The 23,180-nt window shown below is 36.3% G+C and overlaps 1 protein-coding gene across 1 annotated transcript; it reads left to right on the top strand.

Moving 5' to 3' along the window:
- Positions 1-1,216: 1,216 nt before the first annotated feature.
- LOC104272107 (receptor-type tyrosine-protein phosphatase delta-like) lies at positions 1,217-22,354 on the top strand (the record flags this gene model as incomplete). Its single annotated transcript, XM_009867010.1, has 7 exons — positions 1,217-1,334; positions 5,785-6,372; positions 6,800-6,897; positions 7,678-7,937; positions 11,471-11,561; positions 18,697-18,906; positions 22,194-22,354. Coding segments are annotated over 7 exons (1,526 nt in total), but the record flags the coding sequence as incomplete, so codon positions are not given.
- Positions 22,355-23,180: the final 826 nt, after the last annotated feature.

The following is a 23,180-nucleotide window of genomic DNA, read 5'->3' as shown; positions in this document are numbered from 1 at the left end:
ATTTGCTATTATAGATGCATAAATATGCCATCTCTCTGGCAGCAGTGAACTTTAGTGTAAATCCATTTAGGCATGTGAAAATGCAAGGTACTAGTTCTGTGGTTACCAACTGGAGGCTGATGGGGGCCAGTTATTTGAGCACGGTGCTGACAACAATGACAACACCGAGGTCACGGATTCGATTCCCACTCAGTCCCCATGTGTTGCCTGGTCTAGTCGAGAGGTGACGTCCCTGCCCATGACAGGGAGGTTGGACTAGATGATCTCTAAGGTCCCTTCCAGCCTAGGCCATTCTATGATTCTATGATGAGGCGGGAACTTCGGGCCAGTTAGTTGCATATAAAATCTATTTACATCGTGAGTCTCAAAACTTAAATTCCTCTGGCTGTCCTTAGAGCATGATCTAAGTTTAGTTCATATGAGATGATTGGCCCTTCGCCATCTTTTGTGTGTGCATATGTGTCTGTGGGCACGCACATGTAAGATTTTCCTTGATTTGATGCTTTCTGTTTATCATGTTCCCATTCATTTGTACTAGATGAAGAGCTACTTTTTTTGGAGCTGCTCTCTTTAGTTTGAGGACCATCAGATATATTCTCTGGCCAGATTTTTCATGATGTTTTAGGTAGTTCTTTCAGATCTGAAGAGTCAGTTATTACTGAAGTCCTTTGAGATATTTAGGTGCACAAACCAAACAGTGACACAGGTTGTAGTGAAAGCATTGTAAAAGTAACAAGGGTTTTTTGTTCAGCTAGACAATCATTACTTAAAAGGTGTGGCTACAAATGCAACACTCTTTTTAGTAGGCATTTTATAACTACGTCAGTGATGTCCTATAAGTGACTAAGTTAAAGGGGTTTCTCATATCTGCGTATCTATACATTTCACAATATCAGTAGTATTCCTCAGGCGAAGTATTTCAGAAGACTTTGTTCACTGTTCACACCATTGAGTTTTTGGCCTTGTGCCTTAAACTCCCTGAGGCATGCTATTCAGAAATCTAGTGTCATTCATTGCCTAAATGACTGAAAAATCTTGTTTTATGAAGTTTTTCACACAGAAGAGGCCATCCGTGCTCTCAAATGCTTGCTGTCATGGCCAGTAGCACAAAAGCATATACAGTATATGTAATACACATGGGTTGTCTGAGGGATTTTATGCTCTCCTGGAATACAACTCATTTTTAATAAGTTGTTCTTGTTTTATTTCATTATAGGAAATGATAATTTCTGGGCTTTTGCCTGAAACTACATACTCCTTCACTGTGACAGCCTATACAACCAAAGGTGATGGAGCACGCAGCAAGCCCAAACTCCTGTCTACTACTGGTGCAGGTAATACTCACATACCTGTTAAACTGAAAAAATCCTTTAAGTTTTCCTGCTAGTGTTTTGCTCCTACTGTTTGGAAGTCTCTTGTTATGTAAAAAGTGTTTATAGGATGTAAGAGGTTCTATTTCAGTAACTGGCCCTTCATTTATTTAGGTGAAAACATAGCCAGTGTCCCCCTTTGTCCCTTTCTCAGTTCAACATGCATCCAAAATCTGATATTTAACACTATGCTTTTTAGTTGCTCTTCCATTCTGATTGGTGTCTTCACCAATCATAAAACAAAGATTCAGAGCTGAGAAGGGTTTTGAAAAACTTTTAAAGGATTTTCCTGACTGAAAACAGCAATACTGCTGCCTGATAGTAAGAACACTGAAAGAACCTGTTTGTATGACAGTCACAACTTAATCAAATGATACCACCACGGGTTTAGTGTGATGTTCACCTACAGGTGTCCACAGCCTTTTCTGAGTTTTGCAGTAGCCAGTCAGGATATTCCATTACAGTCACATGGAAACCTCTGTAGAACAGTTGCAAGCTCTCTTAATAACAAGGTATTGGTTATGCTAATATATGCTAATATAAAGTCCAAAAGGCATATGTATTTGCATTTCTATTGACTGCCTCCATTTTTAAAACAATCACTGAATGTAAACTGTACTAATATCACAAACATCGATATACTTATCTCATCAGCTTCCTTGGAAAAATCTCAGTCTTGGTGGCTTGATATTTCATATCATTTCAGTCCAGATTTTAAAGTAACTTCTTGTCATTAGTCTTTACTGATGCTGAAACTTATCCTTCGACTTCTTATTGTTCTTGAATTCCCATGGCCTGGGGAAAAAAAAATAAAAATAAAAGGTGTATACTTTTTAACTTGCATTTGAACTTAAGAAAAAAGATACTTGCTCCATTAGTCTTTTCAGTTTCCAGTTTAAATAAACTCAGTTATATAGGTTGTAGTTTGGTTAGTTTCTACGCATAAGCATAAGCTGTGCAAACCTGCTTGCAAAACTTCGTCTATGCATTTAGTCCTTATTGACTGTCTATGTCTCAGTCTTCCATGATCTCTGATTCTTCTACTACACAAACAAATCCCACGTCCCATTAAACCTCCAAATGACTCAAGAGCAACTGAGAATCAGAGGCATGCCTGTAAATGTAATACATATGGCACTGTTCTTGCTGTTTGCTTCAGCTTGCGGAGAAGTAATGCTTTTTCCTGGTGTCTGGGATAACACCTAGTTACTATGTTTCTCCTTCATACATTCCAGGTTGTATGTACATCTCTTTGCTTGCTGTTACAGCTTGCTGTGATTGAGCTCGTTTTGTAACAAAAAATTCATATGCAGGTTTTTTGAAAAAGGAGACAATAAATATAGTCAGTACTGAGTTTCCAGCTCACTGTCTCAAGTATGAGAATATATCAGGCAGGTGAAGGAATAATGCATTGATACTCGGAGTTAGTTCTGAAATATAGCCTCTTATTCTCTGAGTGTTTCCATTTGTTTTTTCTTTTTTTCCTAAAAAGGTGCTATCCATAGGCAACAATAAAGAAAATGAAGAGTCTGACTTTCTAGTCTAGTTTTGAAAGGTTCATGTCAGGTGCAGCTGTATTAGAATGAGTGAGATTATATTCATAAGAGATATGAATGGAGAATAAATTAAGTGTTCACTAAAGGTTACTATTCGTAAGTTATTCAGATGATAAGTAACTATTCATCTGTGTTCAGTTAGTGATATAAAAGCATCATTTACATTTTCAGACAGGAAAGATTTACCAAATGAAAGTGAGCCCACAGATGGCAACTACGGTTATTAGTGAAGTTAATAAATATGGTTAGTATTTTCACTCCAGAGTATGTTTTTGTCTTATATTCAGTTTCCTTTCCAAGTTTTTGAAATCAGATGAATGAAGAACTGTTACTGAATGTTTCCAAGTCAAAGTATTTGAAAATTTTAAATTACTTGGGGCAGAAGTTGCAAAATACGTGGTTAACAAGACCTTGATAAAATTTAAGATAGATTTCACTAGATCAGAGAATATATTTTTTTCATGGACTATTTCACTTCTTTTGGCCTCATGGAAAATTTGCATATTATTGACAAATTTCTAGATAGAGCTATTCCATGGCCCAACTGTATATAGGGCTGCAGAGATCCTGCTCTTTTTTTCCCACAAGACTGTAATATTCACAAGTGAGTACACTAAAAGAAAATGTTAACTGATATGTATCTAGACATAAAAAGAGAGAGAAAAAAAACACATTTTTTTTCTCCATCAGTAGTTGTGTGTTAACAAAAAGGAAATTCATGCACTTCACAAAATCAAATAGGCTCCATATTAAAAAAAAATAAAAATGAAGTAGCCAGTGTTATTTACCATTTTAACCACAGGGCATTTTTTTGGATAAATGAGCTTTATTAATTCCCGTGGTCTGGTCAAGAGCAAATAGTAATTTCTTTCTTTCCCTGTAGTTACCACAAAGGTTAAAAAATAATTCTAACTGTGATGTCTGCCTCAAGAAAAGAAAGCAGTTTATCACAAAAATAATTTAGTGACACCTTCCAGCAGTCTTTTCTCCAGAAAGCTGAAGAAGTTAGTATTCTATTTGTGTGGACTCTTCTTCTCTTTCATATGCTCCATTGGTTTCAGCAATAGTTACAATGTAGAGAAAAATAAAGCTTGCAAAAGGCCATCACAGCCTTTTCTTTGTTCCATAAAGGCTTGTAATAATCAATGAGGAAAAGGCAGAACTAGTCAGGGAGACATTCTTTGTGCAAAAGAAATTGTAGGAGAATTCTTACAAAATTCCTGGGAATGACACTTGCAGGTGAACTAGATGTTTAAAAGGAAGGGTATTTGGAATATTTATATAAAAAATAGCTATAAATCTTAGGCAATTAGAAACAATGTCGTGACTTATGACAGACGTAATATGGAAAGAGCTTATTAAATGCAGAATTTTCTTAAAGACATGCCATTCCTCCCTCTTTGTTTCTAATTCATTATGGAATGGTAGCTAGAACTTCTGACAATAAGAATATGATTTGCTGGGTGCCTGAGAACTGGAGATAAGTAACAAAAGCCATTGAAGTGTTTAAATGCAGGAACCAGAGCTCACAGTGCAGAAGTTACATTCATATGGGAAGGCTTTGAATGTGGAGGATATTAATTAGTCTTCATGGAAGACTATGTTATCATGGCACTACTACTCCCAAAACTATTCTAGTCTCTTGATTTGTCAGGCATTGGCACACAATGAACACCAGATTTCTAAATAGTTGTGGATATGCTTCATTATCAGATAAGTCACTGTAATATAAACAGACTATTTTGAAATAGAAATATTAATGAGAATGTAAATTAAATATGCAAGTATATAAATTAATATGAATAAAAATGTATAAATTAAATAGAAACTGTGAATGAGAGCAATTGATATTTAGACTCCAAAAATATACAATGGGCTGTAAATTATACAATGGGCTTTTCTCCTTGACTGGTGCTAATTCAATCCTCTAGACTGAGTGTCCTCATTACACTCACAGTTCGAACTTCTCAGAAAGACAAATCCTCAGTTTGAACCATTAAGTCCCAGTTAAGGATCGGAGTGTATCTGGTGTGCAGGTTGAGAAGAGCTTCCAATTTAGTCTTCTTAAGAAAAAAATCCAGTTCTCATGCACCAAGACCATGCTAGAAACTGAATCATGTATGATAAGCCGAGACAATAAAAAAATTAAATTCTCAACTGTGCTACCACTTCAAGCTGAAATGGCCCATGCTGGAGGCGATTTGTGTACAGAAAGTGGAATGATAGAGTTCTGTCATAAATATTAATGATTGCTGATTACAAGATTGATCTGACTTCAATTCTACTGTATTTTAAATATCAATGGCAAAATTTAAGTTAGACATATTTAGAAACTTATGATTTCTCCATTCTTACTACTACTGCTACTACTACTACTACTACTACTACTACTACTACCACTACTACTACTATTACTACTACTACTATTATCATTAATTATTTTTCCATTTACAGGAATGATAGAAATATGCCTTGGATTAAATTAATGAATACTTATGACAATACTCTTTTTTTGCAAGCAAGGATTTGTGAGACAGAACCATTCATAAGACATCTGTTTGAAGCTTTACTCCTTGACTTGTTTTGCTAAGTCCTGTGCCTCTGAATGTTATCTGTATTTAGAAATAATGATAAGGGAAGAAGATAACAAACAGTAAATGGCTTTTCTATCATAGTTTGCTGTACTGTATGACTGAATAGTGCAGAAGGCAAACATTGTTTCTTTTGTAAGACAGTAATTTTTAGAGCTAGGAGTAAGGGAAAAGGAGATTTATCCCTGTTCCTGCCAAAACTAGCCTCAACAATTGTGTGTGAAATTCTGTTTGTGTTTATCATCTTTAAATAACGTTGTGCTACAGTTCCAGGCAAACCTCGGCTTGTGATTAGCCACACACAGATGAACACGGCTCTAATTCAGTGGCACCCTCCTGTGGACACTTTTGGCCCGCTTCAGGGTTATCGGCTGAAGTTTGGTCGCAAAGATGTGGATACATTTACAACTATGGAGTTCTCAGAGAAGGAAGATCACTTCACGGCCACAGACATTCACAAAGGAGCTTCTTACGTCTTCAGGCTCTCAGCTAGAAATAAAGTGGGCTTTGGGGAGGAGATGGTTAAAGAGATTTCTGTTCCTGAAGAGGTACCCAGTGGATTTCCCCAAAATCTCCACTCAGAAGGCTCTACTTCTACATCAGTTCAATTAACTTGGCAGATGCCACTCTTGGCAGAGAGAAATGGCATTATCACCAAATATACCATCTTGTACAGAGATATCAATGTTGCTTACCAGCCAGTTGAACTCCCTGTTGTTCCGGCTGATACCACTATGACACTTTCTGGCTTAAAACCAGATACCACATACGATGTAAAAGTACGTGCTCACACAAGCAAAGGGCCTGGTCCATATAGTCCAAGTGTCCAGTTCAGGACACTACCCGTGGATCAAGGTAGGATTTGTCTGCTTATGGCGTTGACATTTAAAGGAGTATCGGTCTTTGGATATCAGTGTTTTTGAAGCTGTAAATAAAACTGATCGGCCCATTCATAAAAATAGGTTCATCAAACACAAAAGGTAAAGTATGTAAATCTTAATATATTTTGGATGCCTTAGAATTGAGTTGTCCCTTGCCAAGCAAGTTGTGGCTAACATCTTCACAATCTTTTCAGGTAAGGAACGTATATGTATTTTCACTAAATAAGAGTGAGAATGAGTTAAAATGTGGTATTTAAATATGAGCAAACAGGTAGGAGTATTGAATCCTTGTTGGTTTTTGACGTAAATGGAAAGCTAATACTCCCAGATAGCAGTGGAAATATGACAAAATCTTTATTCCAAAATGTTGTTTCTATACACTGTTTCTTTTTTTCCAGCAGTGTTTGCAAAAAATTTTCATGTTAAAGCAGTAATGAAGACTTCTGTTTTGCTATCCTGGGAAATTCCAGAAAATTACAATTCAGCCTTGCCTTTCAAAGTAAGTTACTTTTCATTTGTATAAGCAAAAATACAGAAACAAGAGGATATTATTCACCTGGTAACTGAACATGTGGATTTTTTTGGTATTGTTCTGTTTAAGAATACAAACTAACCTGCAATATTGACCCAAGCTGTTAAATTTGGTCATTAGGCAACATGAGCTTTCCACTCGTGTGGCAGTATTTCCAAGTCAGGCTCATGCCGGTTATTATGCATGGTATGAACACCTTCCTAATTTGTATCTTCTTACTACTATTTTCTAGATAAAACAGTGATAGAAAAGTATATTTTTCTTCTTTGATTTTTTTAGTAATTTCTGTAATGGCTGTAATTAAGTACCATTTTGGGGTTTGTCTCCTCATGTATACAACAATGCATTTTTGCATTACAACTTGTGCTCCACTAACTATAGCACTAGCCAGATGAAGGGACTGCAGTCTGACTGGCATGTTTGCATCATTATTCATCACTGTGTCGTCTCAGGCAGTGGCAAGTGAAGAGCAGTATTTTGTAAACTAAATGCAGCAAAAATCTTTCTGAATAAGTGAAGTTGAATTGTAAGAGTGCTTACACTGCTTTAAATTAATGTAGCTATTTTTTTTACAGTGAAAACAAGCAGTTTAGTTGCAATAGTGAATTCAGTACTATCTTATAGCCTGAAATGACCAGGAACTTTCATTTTAAATCTATAGAAAAGTTCATTCCAGAATTCAGTGTGGCCGGAGCAGTTCTCTTCTTTTAGTAACCAAAACTACCTTCAATTTGTATTTTAACTTAGATCCTTTATGATGATGGGAAAATGGCAGTGGAGGTTGATGGACGAGCTACTCAAAAGCTGATCACTAACTTGAAGCCAGAGACGTCATATTCATTTGTGCTGACAAACAGAGGGAATAGTGCTGGGGGACTTCAGCACAGAGTGACAGCAAAAACTGCACCAGATGTGCTTCGCACCAAGCCAGTCTTCATTGGAAAAACCAACTTAGATGGCATGATAACTGTGGAACTTCCAGAAGTACCTTCAAATGAGAATATAAAGTGAGTTAATGAATGACATACCATTTTTTCTATGTTCATAAAGATGATTATTCTTGCTGCTAGTAATATCTAGACTCATGGTGGACTAGGGCTTTATTCTTTATAATGGTACAGAGGGGACAGCACTCCACAGTAGTGCTTGAATGGACTAATATTTGACAATACTAAACTGGGAGGTGCTGTTGACTCGTGATGGGGAAGAGGCCTTGCAGAGGGATCTAGATAAGTTGAAGTGTTGGAAAGTCATCAGTGGTATCAAATTTAACAGGAACAAATGCCAGATTCTGGTTTTAAGATACCTGAATGCATCCAGCTGTGGACAACAAAGCTGGTGAAAGGGCTGGAAGGCATGTTCTGTGAGGAGCAGTTGAGAATTTTGAATTTGTCTGGTTTGGAGAAAAGGAGGCTAAGAGGTGACCGTAAGGAGAAGTGGAGAGGGAGGTGTTAAGCTCTTCTCCCTGGGATCAGTGACAGGTTGCTTGCAAATGGTTCAAAACTGCACCAGGCAGGTCACACTGGAAATTAGAAATCAATTGTTTACAAAGAAGATGTTGAAACACTGCAACACGTTTCCTAGAGAGTTCATCATGCCCTAAACCCGTCAGTGTTTAAGAAGCATTTCAGAATTAATTGTGAAGTTTTTTATTAAAAGAAAATCTCAAATCCTCTCCACAGGTCCCTTGTAGTAAACAGAAGATTTTGCTGAAAAATTTGGCAAAGAGTTTACTAGAGGTTACTTAGATTTTTGGGTAAAAGGTGTTGTGGAGAATTAAACAGCAGAAATAGTATTAAAAAGCTGACAGCACATGGTCAACAGGGATTAGAAAGGTTAGACAATAAAGATTTGCCAAGAAAACATGAAGCATGGTGCAATCAATAAGTGTTATTGCTCTGCTTGTAGTGATTCTTGTTGGTCTATAAAGTTCCCATGTGTAATGTAAAGGAAATGGGGAGGAAAATGAGCAAGTCATTAGATATTGTTGGAGATTCAACTTGTCCTCTCCTTGGTGTATTTTTACTGACGGCTTTGTAGAAAGCTGTTCCCCTTTTTCATTACTGAGTCAGGATTTTGAAGCAGGTGAGGTCAAGAAAGAAATTACTTTGAGACATTAAAAGAATAAAAAACTGAAAAATGTAGCCATTAGCATTAGATTGAGTAAGATGCGGTCAGTAACAAATGCAGCTAAGGAAGACTGAGGATGGAATGAGTCAAAAAAGATTTATGAAGCATAGCATTCACAGAGAGAAAAAAGTGCAGTGTAGCTGGTCAAACAACAGCAGAAGGTAGCAATGGAAAAAGAGCCAATGCCCTTCCTATAACGTAGTGGAAAAAATGAAAAATAGTAAAGCGAACAATAAAAAAAGTTTTTCAAGACATGCCACATTTTCTATGTTAGCTGGAAGTAACAGAACATTGTTGCCTCTACAATTTGCAGCATCATATATTTATGTGAATATTTTCCCTTTATGTGGACAGCTTCATTTCTCTGCTTGGTGTTGATATACTTATGCGTTCAGCATTAAAATACTCCATATGTGCTGAAGGTCTTAGTGGATGATCAAAGTTATGAGTGGGAGGCATGCATGAAGAAAGTGTGAAAGAATGTGAATATAACATTTACATGCTGGATTTTCCTTAATTGAAAAAAAAAAAAAAGTATGAACACTCTGTTAGCTTAAAAAAGAGGTAGAAGAAACAAAATAAAAGGATAAGTAGGAGACTGCTGTGCAGTTTATCCAGCAGATGTAACTTCAATGTCTGAAAGATGCAGAAGGGCCAGTTCTGAATTGCTTTTTCTCCTGATTCTTAGGCATCTGCTAAAGAAAACGTATGTAGTTTGTAGTTGTTGTACACATGGATAAATCAGCATTTGCTAGGATTTATTATTCATATAAGTAAAGAATTTCTAAAATACATACTCAAATTTAAAATCTGGGATCAAGAAGCAGTACTAGTTTTGAATAAAAACATCAATGTAAAAGACAATTCATCATATTGTTACTGTAAGAGTACAGATTTTCTTTAGATACTGGAATACAGCAAATGAGCGGCAGTTAAAAAAATGTGACTAACACATCTAGTTTCCAGCACCTCCTGTTGAAGCTCAACATTTCCAGAGAGAAATTTCTCAAATTTCTTAACGCAGGAATGAATACTTATGTATATTTACTACACTAGTTAAAAATCCAAAGTTTTGTTGCATTTCTTTTGTGGGAATGAGCTTTAATTAAGAAGGGACCATTGAAGTGGACCAATGGTGTATGTTAGTATGGAAGAAAGTTTATAGAGTCAGTTTAGTCTGAGATATTTTTTGATCAACCATAAGGCAAATCTTTTTCTGCAGACTTTCTTTCATTAATTACTTCAGGTTTTTCAACAGCATTGCGTGAGCAAAATGAAGTTATTGTTGCAGAAGTTTGAATAGACTGTAAAAAGTGCCATACTGAAAGAGAGGAAGATGGTCCATGACACACTGAAATTGATAATTCCATAATGAAATTCACGTTCATAGTGGAGAACCAGAGACACCTTTTCATTAAGCTCTGTTGTTACTAGAAACAAAGGAGAGAAGCTTCTTTCTCTGTTTTCTGAGATGGAGTTTGCTTGACTTTTTGACAAGTGTGTTTGTCAAGAAGATGTGTGTTATAGCATCTTGGATGTCCTACTGTTATGATTCTACTGCTTCTTTCCTCAGACTAATGTGAAATTATGGATCTGCCTGACACGCATCCACAATTTGTGAAGGAAACAAGGAAACTGCCATATCTCTGTTATGCTAGAAAGTGTAATTTACTAGTCTCGATGGAGGGGGAGAGAAAGATATTTTCGGGAAAATGTTTCTGATGAAAACTGATATATATAATTTGCAAATCCTAGCTGTAAAGAGAGCATACATCAAGCTCTCTTGTCTATGACTGTGAACAGAATACTTAAGTAGATAAAGTTGATGGTGATTGATTCTCAAAAGTGACGAGTGTGTAGGTGGAGTGTATGCTTCTTTATTTTCAGTTTATAATAGTATAGGCATCAACAAACACATTATGTTAACTTGCTGTTCAGATTATACATGAAAATGGGGAGAGATGGAGTAATAATTGATATTTAAATATATGGTAATATGTTTCAGTTTAGGGATTTATTTATTTTTTTCCTCAGAGTGATGGTGGCAGGGCACAAATATCCCATGACTCTTGTGTTTCAAATGAAATATTAAACTGCATTCAAACATGTAGGCATTTTAGAACATTGTAATTAAAGTTTCTTATACATATTTATATGTTTACATGAAAAGGCAGGTAATTAGTGCCATTTGGTTGTCAAATGTTTTACAGTGGAAGTGGTTTCAAGAGTGTGAATCTTTACAACTATGTTTTGAATGCTTCCAGATATTATTTGGAAGGCATTATAATGTGCAAAAGTTTGCTCTCGAGGTATAGCTGTTCTCTTAAGTTCCTCTGAACAGATATCTATTCCATCAATTTATCTATTCTTTGTCCTTCAGCTTCATTTTATCCAACTGCTTCCTTTACAGAGGTTATTACATAGTTATTGTGCCTTTGAAGAGGTCTCGTGGAAAGTTTGTCAAACCGTGGGAGAGTCCAGATGAAATGGAGCTAGATGAGGTACTCTGTGTTTTTGGTGTCATCTTCTCCTGTATTTAAAAAAAAAAAAAAAAAAAGTCTTATTAGCAGTATGTGATTAACTTACCAGTTTCAGAAGTTTTGGCTGTCAGGATATTTTATATTTATATTTGAATTAGCCTCTGGGGACTGAAACAAAAGTTCAAATTACTTAAATTAGAAGACAATAAAGACACTAAGTTGCAATAAAGCACATAAACTGTCTGATCTTTGTTGGCATTAATATTTTATTCTTTTTCTGTTGTAAAGTGTAACACAAAAGTGCAGGAGGTGAAATGAGTTGTCAGCAAAAGCTTAATCACCAATGATATGAACTCTAATAAAGGTCTAGTTCATTAGTGGAGTGTTTACCAAGACTGTAACAAATACTAAATTGTAATTTGCACTGCAATTTAACATTTGACCTTTTTGTGGTGTTTTTACCTGATTCTCGCATACTATAATGCTTATGGTTAGACAACTTTTACAGTAGTCTCCATTCTACTGACAGTTGTTATTGTTATACCTGGCTAAGATTTTAGATCTCATTGAAGTGGTATGGTAAGTTGTACGTGCAATATCTCTGCAATTCAAAGACTCGAGATCAAAGTCAGTTTCTTTACTCCCATTTCAGTGATCTCTTGACTGGATCCTGGCTATTTTTCCATTTTCTTGTAGTGGATTCTAGAATTTATATTACAAAGAAGTTTCACCATATGCTTCCCAATGATACAATCACTGGGAAGTAATGATCATCTGCAAGCAATCACAAGGCTTTCTTTCCCTCCTCCCACTGACAAAATGATTATCAATTTCAATATTTGCACCAATGTGAGGAAAATAAAGGTCTTCACCAAACTAACACAGCTGTAGGAAGCTTTCAAAATATTAACAGAGGCCTTTCAGCCTTTTGTTTGTTTTCTGATCAGAAAAGGCAAAGAAGAATATGTACAGCAACAGGAGAATCCTTAATCAGAAGATTAAAAACAACTGTTCAAAGAAAGGCATGGTTTTCGTTACTGCTGACTGACTGATTGAAGCCTGTGTTTCCTCTGGACCAGTTTCATTTATGTGATCATCTCATTTGATGCAGCAAAGACTTGCTTTGATCTGTTAACTTCCCTTTAGCTTGGATTGTAAATGCCATCAGTTCATAATGATAGTCTTAGGTGATGGCAGATGTGGTTAAACAGTAAAACTCGAGACAGCAAGATCCATACAGTAATGGAAAACTGATTTAATATTACCACCCACTTTTAACATCCAAAGACTGTAGTCACATTCAGCAGCATTAGCAGATTAAAGCAGAAGTGCCAGATGACATTGAACTTTTTGGCAATTAAATTCTACAGGTCCTACTGATACCCATAACAAAGGGTCATTTTAATCATACTGCAAGTTGTGGTGCATTAATCTGTATAACAGATTGATAAAGAGCGTTTATTAATTCAGAAATATTTGGGTCAGGATGGATTGTTTCCCACTTCTACTGATATAATTGAGACCACATTGTAGAATTAATGGGGGAAGAAATAAGGTATGCATTGACTGGAAAATGAAGATCATATCTGATAAAGATCTAAAACTCTTGATATGTCTTTTACAATTGCTAGCAATACATATAGTAAGAACTTAGTAGGGAAAAATTCAAAAGCAAGCAGCAACTGTATTTCATACTAACTCATTCAGTTTCTGTTACTTAAAAGACTGTTTTACTTCAGCTTTAGAAAATATACGCATATTTTTATTAGGTGTACTATTCCTGCCAAACATGTGAAAGCAGTGGCACAATGAATAAATTTGGGGAAAAACAAAACAAAACAAAAAAATAACCACACTATTTTCTGAGCAAATAATGCCTGATGGACAAGCGAAGATATTTGTGAATATTTTTTTTTATAGTCTTAGATATCTGGCTAGTATCAGAAAGAATTGGGCAATAGATTTTCAGAGAAGTATATTCCAAATACTCTACTTAGATTGTAAGAAAAAAGTATTTACTGAAAACACTACTCTAGAGTGTTAACTCCAGTGCATAACTGACCAGTGCAAAGGACTCACCAGCCTTATTATTCTTGTTTACATGAATCTCAGTTCTGAAAGAAACTAGGATTGCAGAATCTGGATCCTGTATATCTGAAAATAATAGTTAATAGAGATACAATCCTTTTTTATTAAGTCAGAGTTTAATTTTACTTTGAATATCCTAGGATCTAGTGACTTTAAACAGACATGTTATGCAAATAAATGAAATAGAAAAAAATTATGATTTGCAGTAAGTATTACCTAGTAGGATTATTTTAGATTTGTAAGCAATAAACCCAAATAAAAGCTTACATGTTAAGTCTTAAATCAATTCAGTAAATTTATTGACAAGCTGGTGTAAAGTAGAACAGGAGATATATGGGCAAGTAATGGTATTTGGCAACAGCGCCATTTATATATGAAACATGAATGAGGCCAGAGGTTCACCTGAGGTCTATTCAGTCATGTGTAATCAATGTCACAGACAAATTTTTTGTTTACACACGAATACACCACAGTTTAACTGGCCTTAGGTGAGAATAACCGTATTTGAAAAAGTTGAACACATTTTGTTTCATTCAGAGTAATTATCTTACAGCACTCATAGCCAAAACTCAGTTTCTGATCACTGCAACCACTATAGTACAGTGCTTCAACACTGCTATCTGTTAAATATATGCATTTTATGTTACTAATTCAAATGCAAGAGTTCATAAAGATCAAAAATTTTTCATCTCCTTTCAATCTGTCTAATTTTGCTTGCAATATTCTTACAAAATTGTGACATTTTATTTTGAATTATTTAAAATCTGAACTGTAATTATGTAATCTGGAAACATATGATAAAGAATTTATTTCACAGAATCACAAAATCATAGAATCACAGAATGTTAGGGGTTGGAAGGGACCTCAAAAGATCATCTAGTTCAGTCCCCCTGCCAGAGCAGGATGACCTGGAATAAGTCACACAGGAATGTGTCCAGGCGGGTTTTGAATGTCTCCAGAGAAGGAGACTCCACAACCTCCCTGGGCAGCCTGTGCCAGTGCTCTGTCACCCTCACAGTGAAAAAGATTTTCCCAGTGATTTCCCCTGTGTTCCAAATTGTACCCATTGCCCCTTGTCCTGTCATTGGACGTCACTGAAAAGAGCCTGGCTCCATCCTCCTGACACTCCCCCTTGACATGTTTATAAACATTTATGAGATCACCTCTCAGCCTCCTCTTCTCCAAGGTCAAGAGACCCAGCTCCTTCAGCCTTTCCTCATAAGGGAGATGTTCCACTCCCTTCATCATCTTTGTGGCTCTGCGCTGGACTCTCTCAAGTTCCCTGTCCTTCTTGAGTTGAGGGGCCCAGAACTGGACACAAGATTCCAGATGTGTCCTCACCAGGGCAGAGTAAAAGGGAAGGAGGACCGCTCTCGACCTACTGGCCACATGCCAGGATGCACTTGGCCTTCTTGGCCACGAGGGCACATTGCTGGCTCATGGTCATCCTGTTGTCCACTAGAACCCCCAGGTCCCTTTCCCCTACGCTGCTCTCCAGCAGGTCAGTCCCCAACCTATACTGGTACCTGGGATTATTCTCTCCCAGATGTAAGACTATTCACTTGCCCTTGCTTTATTTGATAAAATTTCTCTCCACACAACTCTCCAGCCTATCTAAGTCTCTTTGAATGGCTGCACAGCCTTCTGGTGTGTCAATCACTCCTCCCAGTTTTGTGTCGTCAGCAAACTTGCTGACAACGCTCTCTAATCCTTTATCCAGGTCCTTGATGAATATATTGAAAAGCACTGGCCCCAGTACCGTCCCCTAAGGGACTCCACTAGATACAGGCCTTCAGTTAGACTCTGTCCCATTGACCGTAACGCTCTGATTTCCTTACTTCAACCGGTCCACAGTCCACCTCACTACCCAATCATCCAGACCACTTGTCTTCATAAAAGGCTATCAGGTTGCTGTTTGATGTAGCCACACAACTTTAAATTCCGGTGGAAATTATACCTGTAAATGAAAATATCAGTTGTTTTCATGGATTATTCAAGCCATGTACCTCTCCTTTTACTGCAGTACTTACAGCATCTGACTTCCTGTTATTATACATACCACATTGTTGTTACCAGAATATCTACTTTTGTGTTTTTGTAGGCTTCAGCATAGTCAGTGTCTAGACCTTCTACATAACTCTTATTATATGGTACGAACTTTTCACAGAGTGCTTCCCTCAGCAGATCTTACAAGCTGGAACAAGCTTTGAGTAGTCTCTGGCTCATGTTCAGCCCTCAGTAACTCTGCCTTGGGCATAGGAAGATACCAGCAGATGTGAAAGTCACCTTCAATAGAGCAACTCAATAGAAATTTTCTTAATATTATAGTTCTCTACTGCCCTGATTTTTATACCATACAAATTCAGTCTAGCTGCTCATTAAACTGTTTAGGAAGAATGAAGGAGAAATACAGACTGCAGATTGTAATAGAGACCTTGAGTTATGAGTGATGATTTCTAGTTCCAAATTATTGTCAGTTCTTTTTTACTCATGGGATCCATTGCAGTGTACCAGCTTCTGTGTTGGAGTATGGAAGTTGATAGGATTAAATGAATGTAAAATCTCTGCAATGGAGAACACACTGCCTTAGAGCTGGAAAGCAGTTTACTGTGTAGGTCGTCAAAGGGTAACATCCAAATGCCCTCAGTGTTAGGGAATTTTGGATCCAAGCGGTAGAGGTTGCTTCCATGTCTGTCTGTAGCCTGTGTTTCAGATATGTGCTTCAGTGAGAAGGGGTGTTAAAATAATCAATACTAAAGGCTTCTGTCTCAATGGCAGAGTAAGTAGTAGACAGGTTTGCGTGCACTGGAATTGTTAACTGTGTAACTGCAAAATACAAGATCCCGTATGGGGAAGACAAGGAGATGTGCTAGGTTAGCTGAGACCTAACACAGAAGAAGAGGCTGAAGCTAGAGGTTCTCTGACTAAACATGTTCTTTAAATTGAAAATATAGAGTGAAGATTAGATTTTAATCTCTTTTTTTTTTTTTTCATTGATCTCTATCTAGCTTTGGAGATTTGTCTTCTCCTCCTAACAAAGAAGTTTGGGCTAATTTATTGTATTAGCACCGGTTGTGTGCTGAAAAGCCTAAAAGAACTCTATGACCTTGGAAAAATTTATGATTGTAGTCTGAGATTATGGGACACTGAATAAGTTTCATGAGTGAAATATAAGGGTAAATGTTAAGAGGCCTTTGAAGTCATCGATTATCACCAAGAAAAGTTCAGGCTTCCTGTAATCACATCAGATTAGTATTTATTGAATGTCAGTATATCTAAAGTGACAAAAGATATTGAATAAGCATTTGGCTGATTTAGTAAGTAATACATCAATGGACTATACCAGCTGTTCTTAAGTTCCCCCAGTAGTTAGTGTATGGTTTACAAGTTTGAGCTGAGCATCTAATCTTGTCATAAATGCACTGACATAAATCTTTGCTTTGTTCATCAGAAGAAATATTTTATTAAACAAGGAGAAGTTATGTTTTGAAAGTCAGATTAGGCAGGTAAAATTGGAAGTGTGTGTATCTACCGATAATATTTTGTAGTCCAGCAATAGAAAAGTTGTCTTTAGGATTCACATGCCCTGTTATTCCTATCACCTATCTGTTGCATAGCGTTATACAAACCATGAAGACCACAACTTTTGATGTTTTTTTTTTTAACAAATAGAATGGCAGTAAGTTTCAGGTTTGAGGTGGAAGATATGTTTACAAGTCGCTCCCATAAATTCTTCTGAACATTTACTACTTGTATGTTGGAAAGCACTCTTTTCACTGAGTTTTTCCAGTATTAAGGAATTCGGTATTGCCAGAGTGCTTGATAATCCCCATGTTACAGGAAAAAAAAAAAAAAAAGGTTTTCCGAGCCATTTAGCGTGGAGTTGTTTGTATTTCTGAGTTACCAGAACAAGTTCAAAACAGTTAATATATATTAATTTTTAGAAAATAGTGAGTTTATCCAGTTTTGTGGGGTTTATTCCTCATTTTTAAATAATTACACCATAGAGTGTACTAAGTTTTGTTGTATGAAACAGGATATAAGAAAGTACCTTGCATATTCATAGGGAGGAATTAAATGTTATTATGCATTACGAAAGTGATTGTTCCCCTGGACTTGGCACTGGTGAGGCCACACTTGAATCCTGTGTTCGCTTTGGGGCCCTTCACTCCAAGAAAGACACTTGAGGTGCTGGAGCGTGTCCAGAGAAGGGCAACAAAGCTGGTGAAGGGTCTAGAGCACAAGTCCTGTGAGGAGCAGCTGAGGATATTCGGGTTGTTCAGCCTGGAGAAAAGGAGGCTGAGGGGAGACCTTATTGCTCTCTACAACTACTTGAAAGGAGGTTGTGGCGAGATGACAGTTGATCTCTTCTCCCAAGAAACAAGTGATAGGACAAGGGGAAATAGCTTCAAGTTATGCCAGGGCAGTTTAAATTGGATATTGGGAAAAATTCCTTCACCTAAAGGGTTGTCAAGCACTGGAACAGGCTGCCCAAGGAAGCGGTTGATTTACTGTCCCTGGAATTATTTAAAAGACATATGGATGAGGTGCTTGGTGACATGATTTAGTGGTGGACTTGGCAGTGTTGAGTTTACAGTTCAACTCAATGGTCTTAAAGGTATTTTCCAACATAAATGATCCTATAATTGTAGTCTATAACTGACTTCGTATGTGTATACACATACATATGCATGTATATGATGCGTAATATAATGTGCATATATATATCTTCAGAGAAAATGTATTGCTTATTAGTTGTTTTGTTTTCTTCCCACTCCAGAGACAGCAATATCAGACACTGAAAAATCATTTGCTTTATGTTTGTAGTATGGGCGGTGCAATTGCTACCTAGTATCATATCTTAAGGATGACAAGAAATCAGAAGATTTTGCAAGAACTGATTTGCTGATTCTGATATGCCCCATGAAATGTGGATAAACAGTATTTTTGTAGTTCCTGGTCATGCATTAGATTTTCTCATTATATTGTCAATAAGTTACATTAAAATTGTTTACAATTATATTTCTCTTTTTGCTCTCTCTCTCTTTCCCCTCCCTTCATTCTAAAGCTGCTTAAGGAGATAGCTAGGAAACGCAGAAGCATACGTCTTGGGAGAGAAGTTGAATTAAAGCCATATATTGCAGCTCACTTTGAAGTTCTTCCTACAGAGTTCACGTTGGGTGATAAGAAGCATTACGGTGGCTTTGAGAATAAGCAACTGCAGAGTGGTCAAGAATATGTCTTCTTTGTATTGGCTGTAATGGAGCACTCAGAATCTGTAAGTTAGTTGATATTTTTCAATCCCAAAATTACTTTTCTACAATCACAAAAATATTTTTTAATGTTTATTCCACTTTCCAGAAGCTGGAGTTTTTCTCAAAAATATGTATCAGAGCATTGAACTTTTTTCTATTCTGCTTACATCTTTACTTTCTACTCCTGTGTATAACTGAAAGCTAAGGATCAACTTTTATTAGCTATATTGTGATCCTTCGCAAATCATTTTTTCTGCTGTTTGAGATCATTGACACGAGTTCTGAGATGTGATCTTCACAGCATCAATTTTCTAAAAATTTTAGGAAGAGTTCATCTCTTGCCTCGGGAAGATCTGTTGAATCAGAGGTGTCCACAGCTAACCTCTTTAGTTACAGTCATTCACTGACAACTTTGTTCACTGACAACATTGTCAGTGAATTGTTAGAAAGTTATAAAATAAATCAATCATAAGGAAAATTCCTGAGGTGACCTAAATAACGTGCTGTCATTCCTTTCTCTGTAATTTATCTTTAGTTAGGTCCTTTTATGCTTGAGTTAATCTACTGCATGTAATATAGTTTATTTTTTTCTTAAAGACAGAAATAGGACAATTGAAAAATGTTGCTATATACATCAACATTTTGACATACAATGAGTATTATGGTATCTTTCTAATTGCCACCTAGAACTGACAGGTACATTTGCTAGCTCAACCACTTGAAACTACTATACCAGTAATCTGAATACTAGTCAAATGCCTTCACTTAAAATTGCTTTCTTGATGTCAACAGAATTTGCATGCTTAAACATAGTGAGAATGAACTTTGAAACTGAATGGGTTTGGATACATAGCTTCATTTGAAAATAAAATAAGTGCTTACTGGAAGCTCTAGCATAAATCAAAAGTTGCCCTTTCACTTTCTGAGAGTGACTGCACAGAGAGTTCTAAACAGACTGCATCAGAACAGATCAAACTGGAGAAAGTAAACGGCTTTTGGCTATGAAGTTAGGTGGCCAAAAATCAGTGTGTCCAGAAATAACGTGTACTAAAATTTATCTTTTCAATACATGGTACCACTTCTTTTCTTTCTTTTTTTTTTTTGTTTTGTTTAAATTAAAGTCTTGGTCATTTCATATAGCCTCAAGGCTGTTACTTGGTTAGAGAGAAATCTGTATGGAAGAGCAGGAATAAATAAGGTTGTAAATTTACAGCTGAAAAGACTGGTATGGCAAAATTTATCTAGGGGCCTACTGTTGAAGATTTCAAAAGGCCTTGCTAAACTATACAATATGAACAATATCTAGTTTAGCATACCGTCTGAAATATCTATGTGATTAAATAGCATGAGGTAGTCACAGAGAGTGAAGGGTTTGTACGCATGAATGAGCTTCACCTCCCAGCGCTGCAGTGTACGTGCTTGCAGTATAGCTGGTTTTCATATAAAACTGTAGATCCTACTGGTGTATGAATTGTAACTTGTGAGGGATGTTTTCCCTGATATTCAAAATAGTTTCTACCTAAGGTTTCTTCTCCATAGAACACAAAATCTCTCTTTTATTTTGTAGAATGGAGGACTTGCTTTACTAGAGGCATGGGAGGTCTGAATTTTTTTAACTTAGTAAAACCAAAGCTGAGAGAGCTTATTATCACAGTCTATAAATACATTAAGCATGTTGTCAAGAGAAATAAAAAAAAAGCAGATAAATTTGGCAAAATGAAAAAATTAATTTGAATTAGTCATTAATACAGGTAGGTTGAAAATTAAAAGCAGCATTTTATTTACTGGAGGATAGGTAGTGCGTATTCGTACTATTTTCCCTCAGTATCCCTCTATCCCTTTCTAGGCATTTTTAATACCTGCTCCAAAGGAAGAGACTAAATACAAAGAATTTCTTACTGTATCTTTTGGCTTTTTTCTGTCTTTTGACAATAATGAAGCTGGGAAAAAACCTCTTTCAGCTCCAGTATTTCAGGAACGGAACATGGAGACTCCCCAATTTTTAAACAGCAATCACAGACTTTTAAAATGTTTAGTGCCAGGTTAAGTAAAAGAGCATAAAATAACTGGACATAGTTGGCATGAGTAACAGTTTAGTACCAGGTGGTATAACTGCCTCAACTTTGCAGGTCCAAATCCTATCTCTAAACTTAAACTCAGACACTGTCATACTCCAGAGCCCAAAACAAGGCCAAATGAAATGTAAAAAAACCCAGAAACGTGTCTCATTTGATAACACTTGTTCTGGCTTAGGTCATTTTTCAGTGCAGAGATGGTAAACAAAAAATATTATTTTCTCCTGGTGAAGTTATTCTATCTTAGCTGGCATTCATGATCTACTGATGAGTGAGGTTTTTAAATCCTTCACAAGAGTGATAGTTCAAATCTTAGTTTAATTCTGGTGAAGAGATCCCAGCAAAGACAAGAACTAAGTACAAACCCTTCTCCACTTCTGGCTTTACTATAGCTCAGAGTTCTTTACATGATCCAGTTTTAGCAGGCTGGCTCCTCAGCCTCTCCTATCTGTAATTTTAACTTTACAATCAGCCTTAGTTCAGACATCTGAGGTCATATCAGAATAAAAAAAAGTTACCGTTTTCCTGTCTCATGTCTTAATCCTCATCCAGCTGACTTTATGCCATCCAGTAAGGCAAAGATTTTCAATGACCTCTGTTAGTTTGTAATTCTAGTTCCATCCTTAAGACAGACTTTGACTATTTTGCTTCCCTTCATATTATACAGTGGCTTCCCCTTCTTTTTCCACCTTAATTTGAAGTTGTCTCGATTTTCTCTAAGAACACTCTGTTTGACAGATAGTTTTTGACTGATCAAAATCCACCACACTATTGCGATAGGATACTTTTCTAGGAACCTCCTACATTCAGTTCCCTTTAGTTTAACCTATAGTGCTCTCATTCTTTCAGAAGTATCCTTTATATCTTCCAAGAAGAAACAATGTTAAGCCAATATGAAACTAAACCAAAAAAACAAAATTTAACCGATGATGTTACATTCCTCAGTTTCCTGTTGGTTCATTGTTTAATTCTCTGTTTAAGTTGCAAATTGTTCTCTGAAGTGCTGTGTTCACTCATTTGTCTGCAGATGATTGCTAATCCATGGAGCACAAAATAAAGACAGCAGTAACCACACAGCATTCAGTTTGCAAGTTTATATACTGCCTGACTTGAAGAAAATTTTCATTGCTGTGTTCATTGAACAATTATCTTATATAGGTTTGGCTTAGATCTGGGATAGTTAATATTTTGAATGCACTGCTTTGTCATTAAGTAAGATTTATTTATTTGTGTAGACAATGTATGCAACCAGCCCGTATTCTGATCCTGTTGTGTCAATGGATCTTGATCCTCAACCAATTACAGATGAGGAGGAAGGCTTGATTTGGGTTGTTGGACCAGTTCTTGCGGTGGTGTTTATCATCTGTATTGTTATTGCTATACTTCTTTATAAAAGGTAAGTTTACCTTTTAGTTTTCTTATCAGGTGTGTATCTTTCTGATATAATGGTGATTTTATAATACTGTTCCACACTGCGGTTTTTGTACTGCAGTAGTAACTTGTTATTGCTTTGGGATATTTCTGTATTTATTAATGTTTTCCAGAACACTTCAGAAATTTTATTAAACTGACTGAAAGTTTCCAGTAATTACAGGTATATGGGTACGTTTTTCTACTGATGACACTTTATTTTTCTGCATTTAAATGTTTTCCCCACGTTGCATAAGATGGTGAAGAAGATATTTACTTGCATATACATATGTATGGAATTCGCACATTTGACTTTTTAAAATTTATTTTTTGATGTGTAATAGTAATATTAGGGGTTACATTCAGCTTGATGTTAAACATGATTTTCATCTCCGCTCAAGTAATTTGAGTTTTTACTTTTGACAGTTGGCCTCAATTTGGCAGTGTATCTATATGAATTTGAAGCTCTGAACTGAGAGATTAAATAAACATCAGTAGCTATTTCCTGCTAATCTTGCAATGAGATCAAACTTCACTCATTCTTCTTTCACTGTCTGTGGCAGAGATGTAGGCTTGCTATTACACAAAGGACTTTGCTCTGCCTTACAACATGCTAAATGAAAACTCTGTATGATGCGTTAATTTGTACATAGCAGGCTTTTACAGTGTAAATGAGTTCACATAGGTCAAGATACTAAGTAAAAACCAAAGAATTGAACCCATGAGGTTTATTTTAATATTCATATTTATTTTTCCTAATACATTTTTGAAATCTATTGATACAGTGTAATTGAGAAATACTAGAAAGATGC

Source organism: Apaloderma vittatum, unplaced genomic scaffold (genome assembly GCF_000703405.1).
Source record: "Apaloderma vittatum isolate BGI_N311 unplaced genomic scaffold, ASM70340v1 scaffold4863, whole genome shotgun sequence".
NCBI lineage: Eukaryota > Metazoa > Chordata > Aves > Trogoniformes > Trogonidae > Apaloderma > Apaloderma vittatum.
The sequence above is the reverse complement of the archived record's forward strand: the minus strand, read 5'-3'. Positions and strand labels throughout refer to the sequence as shown.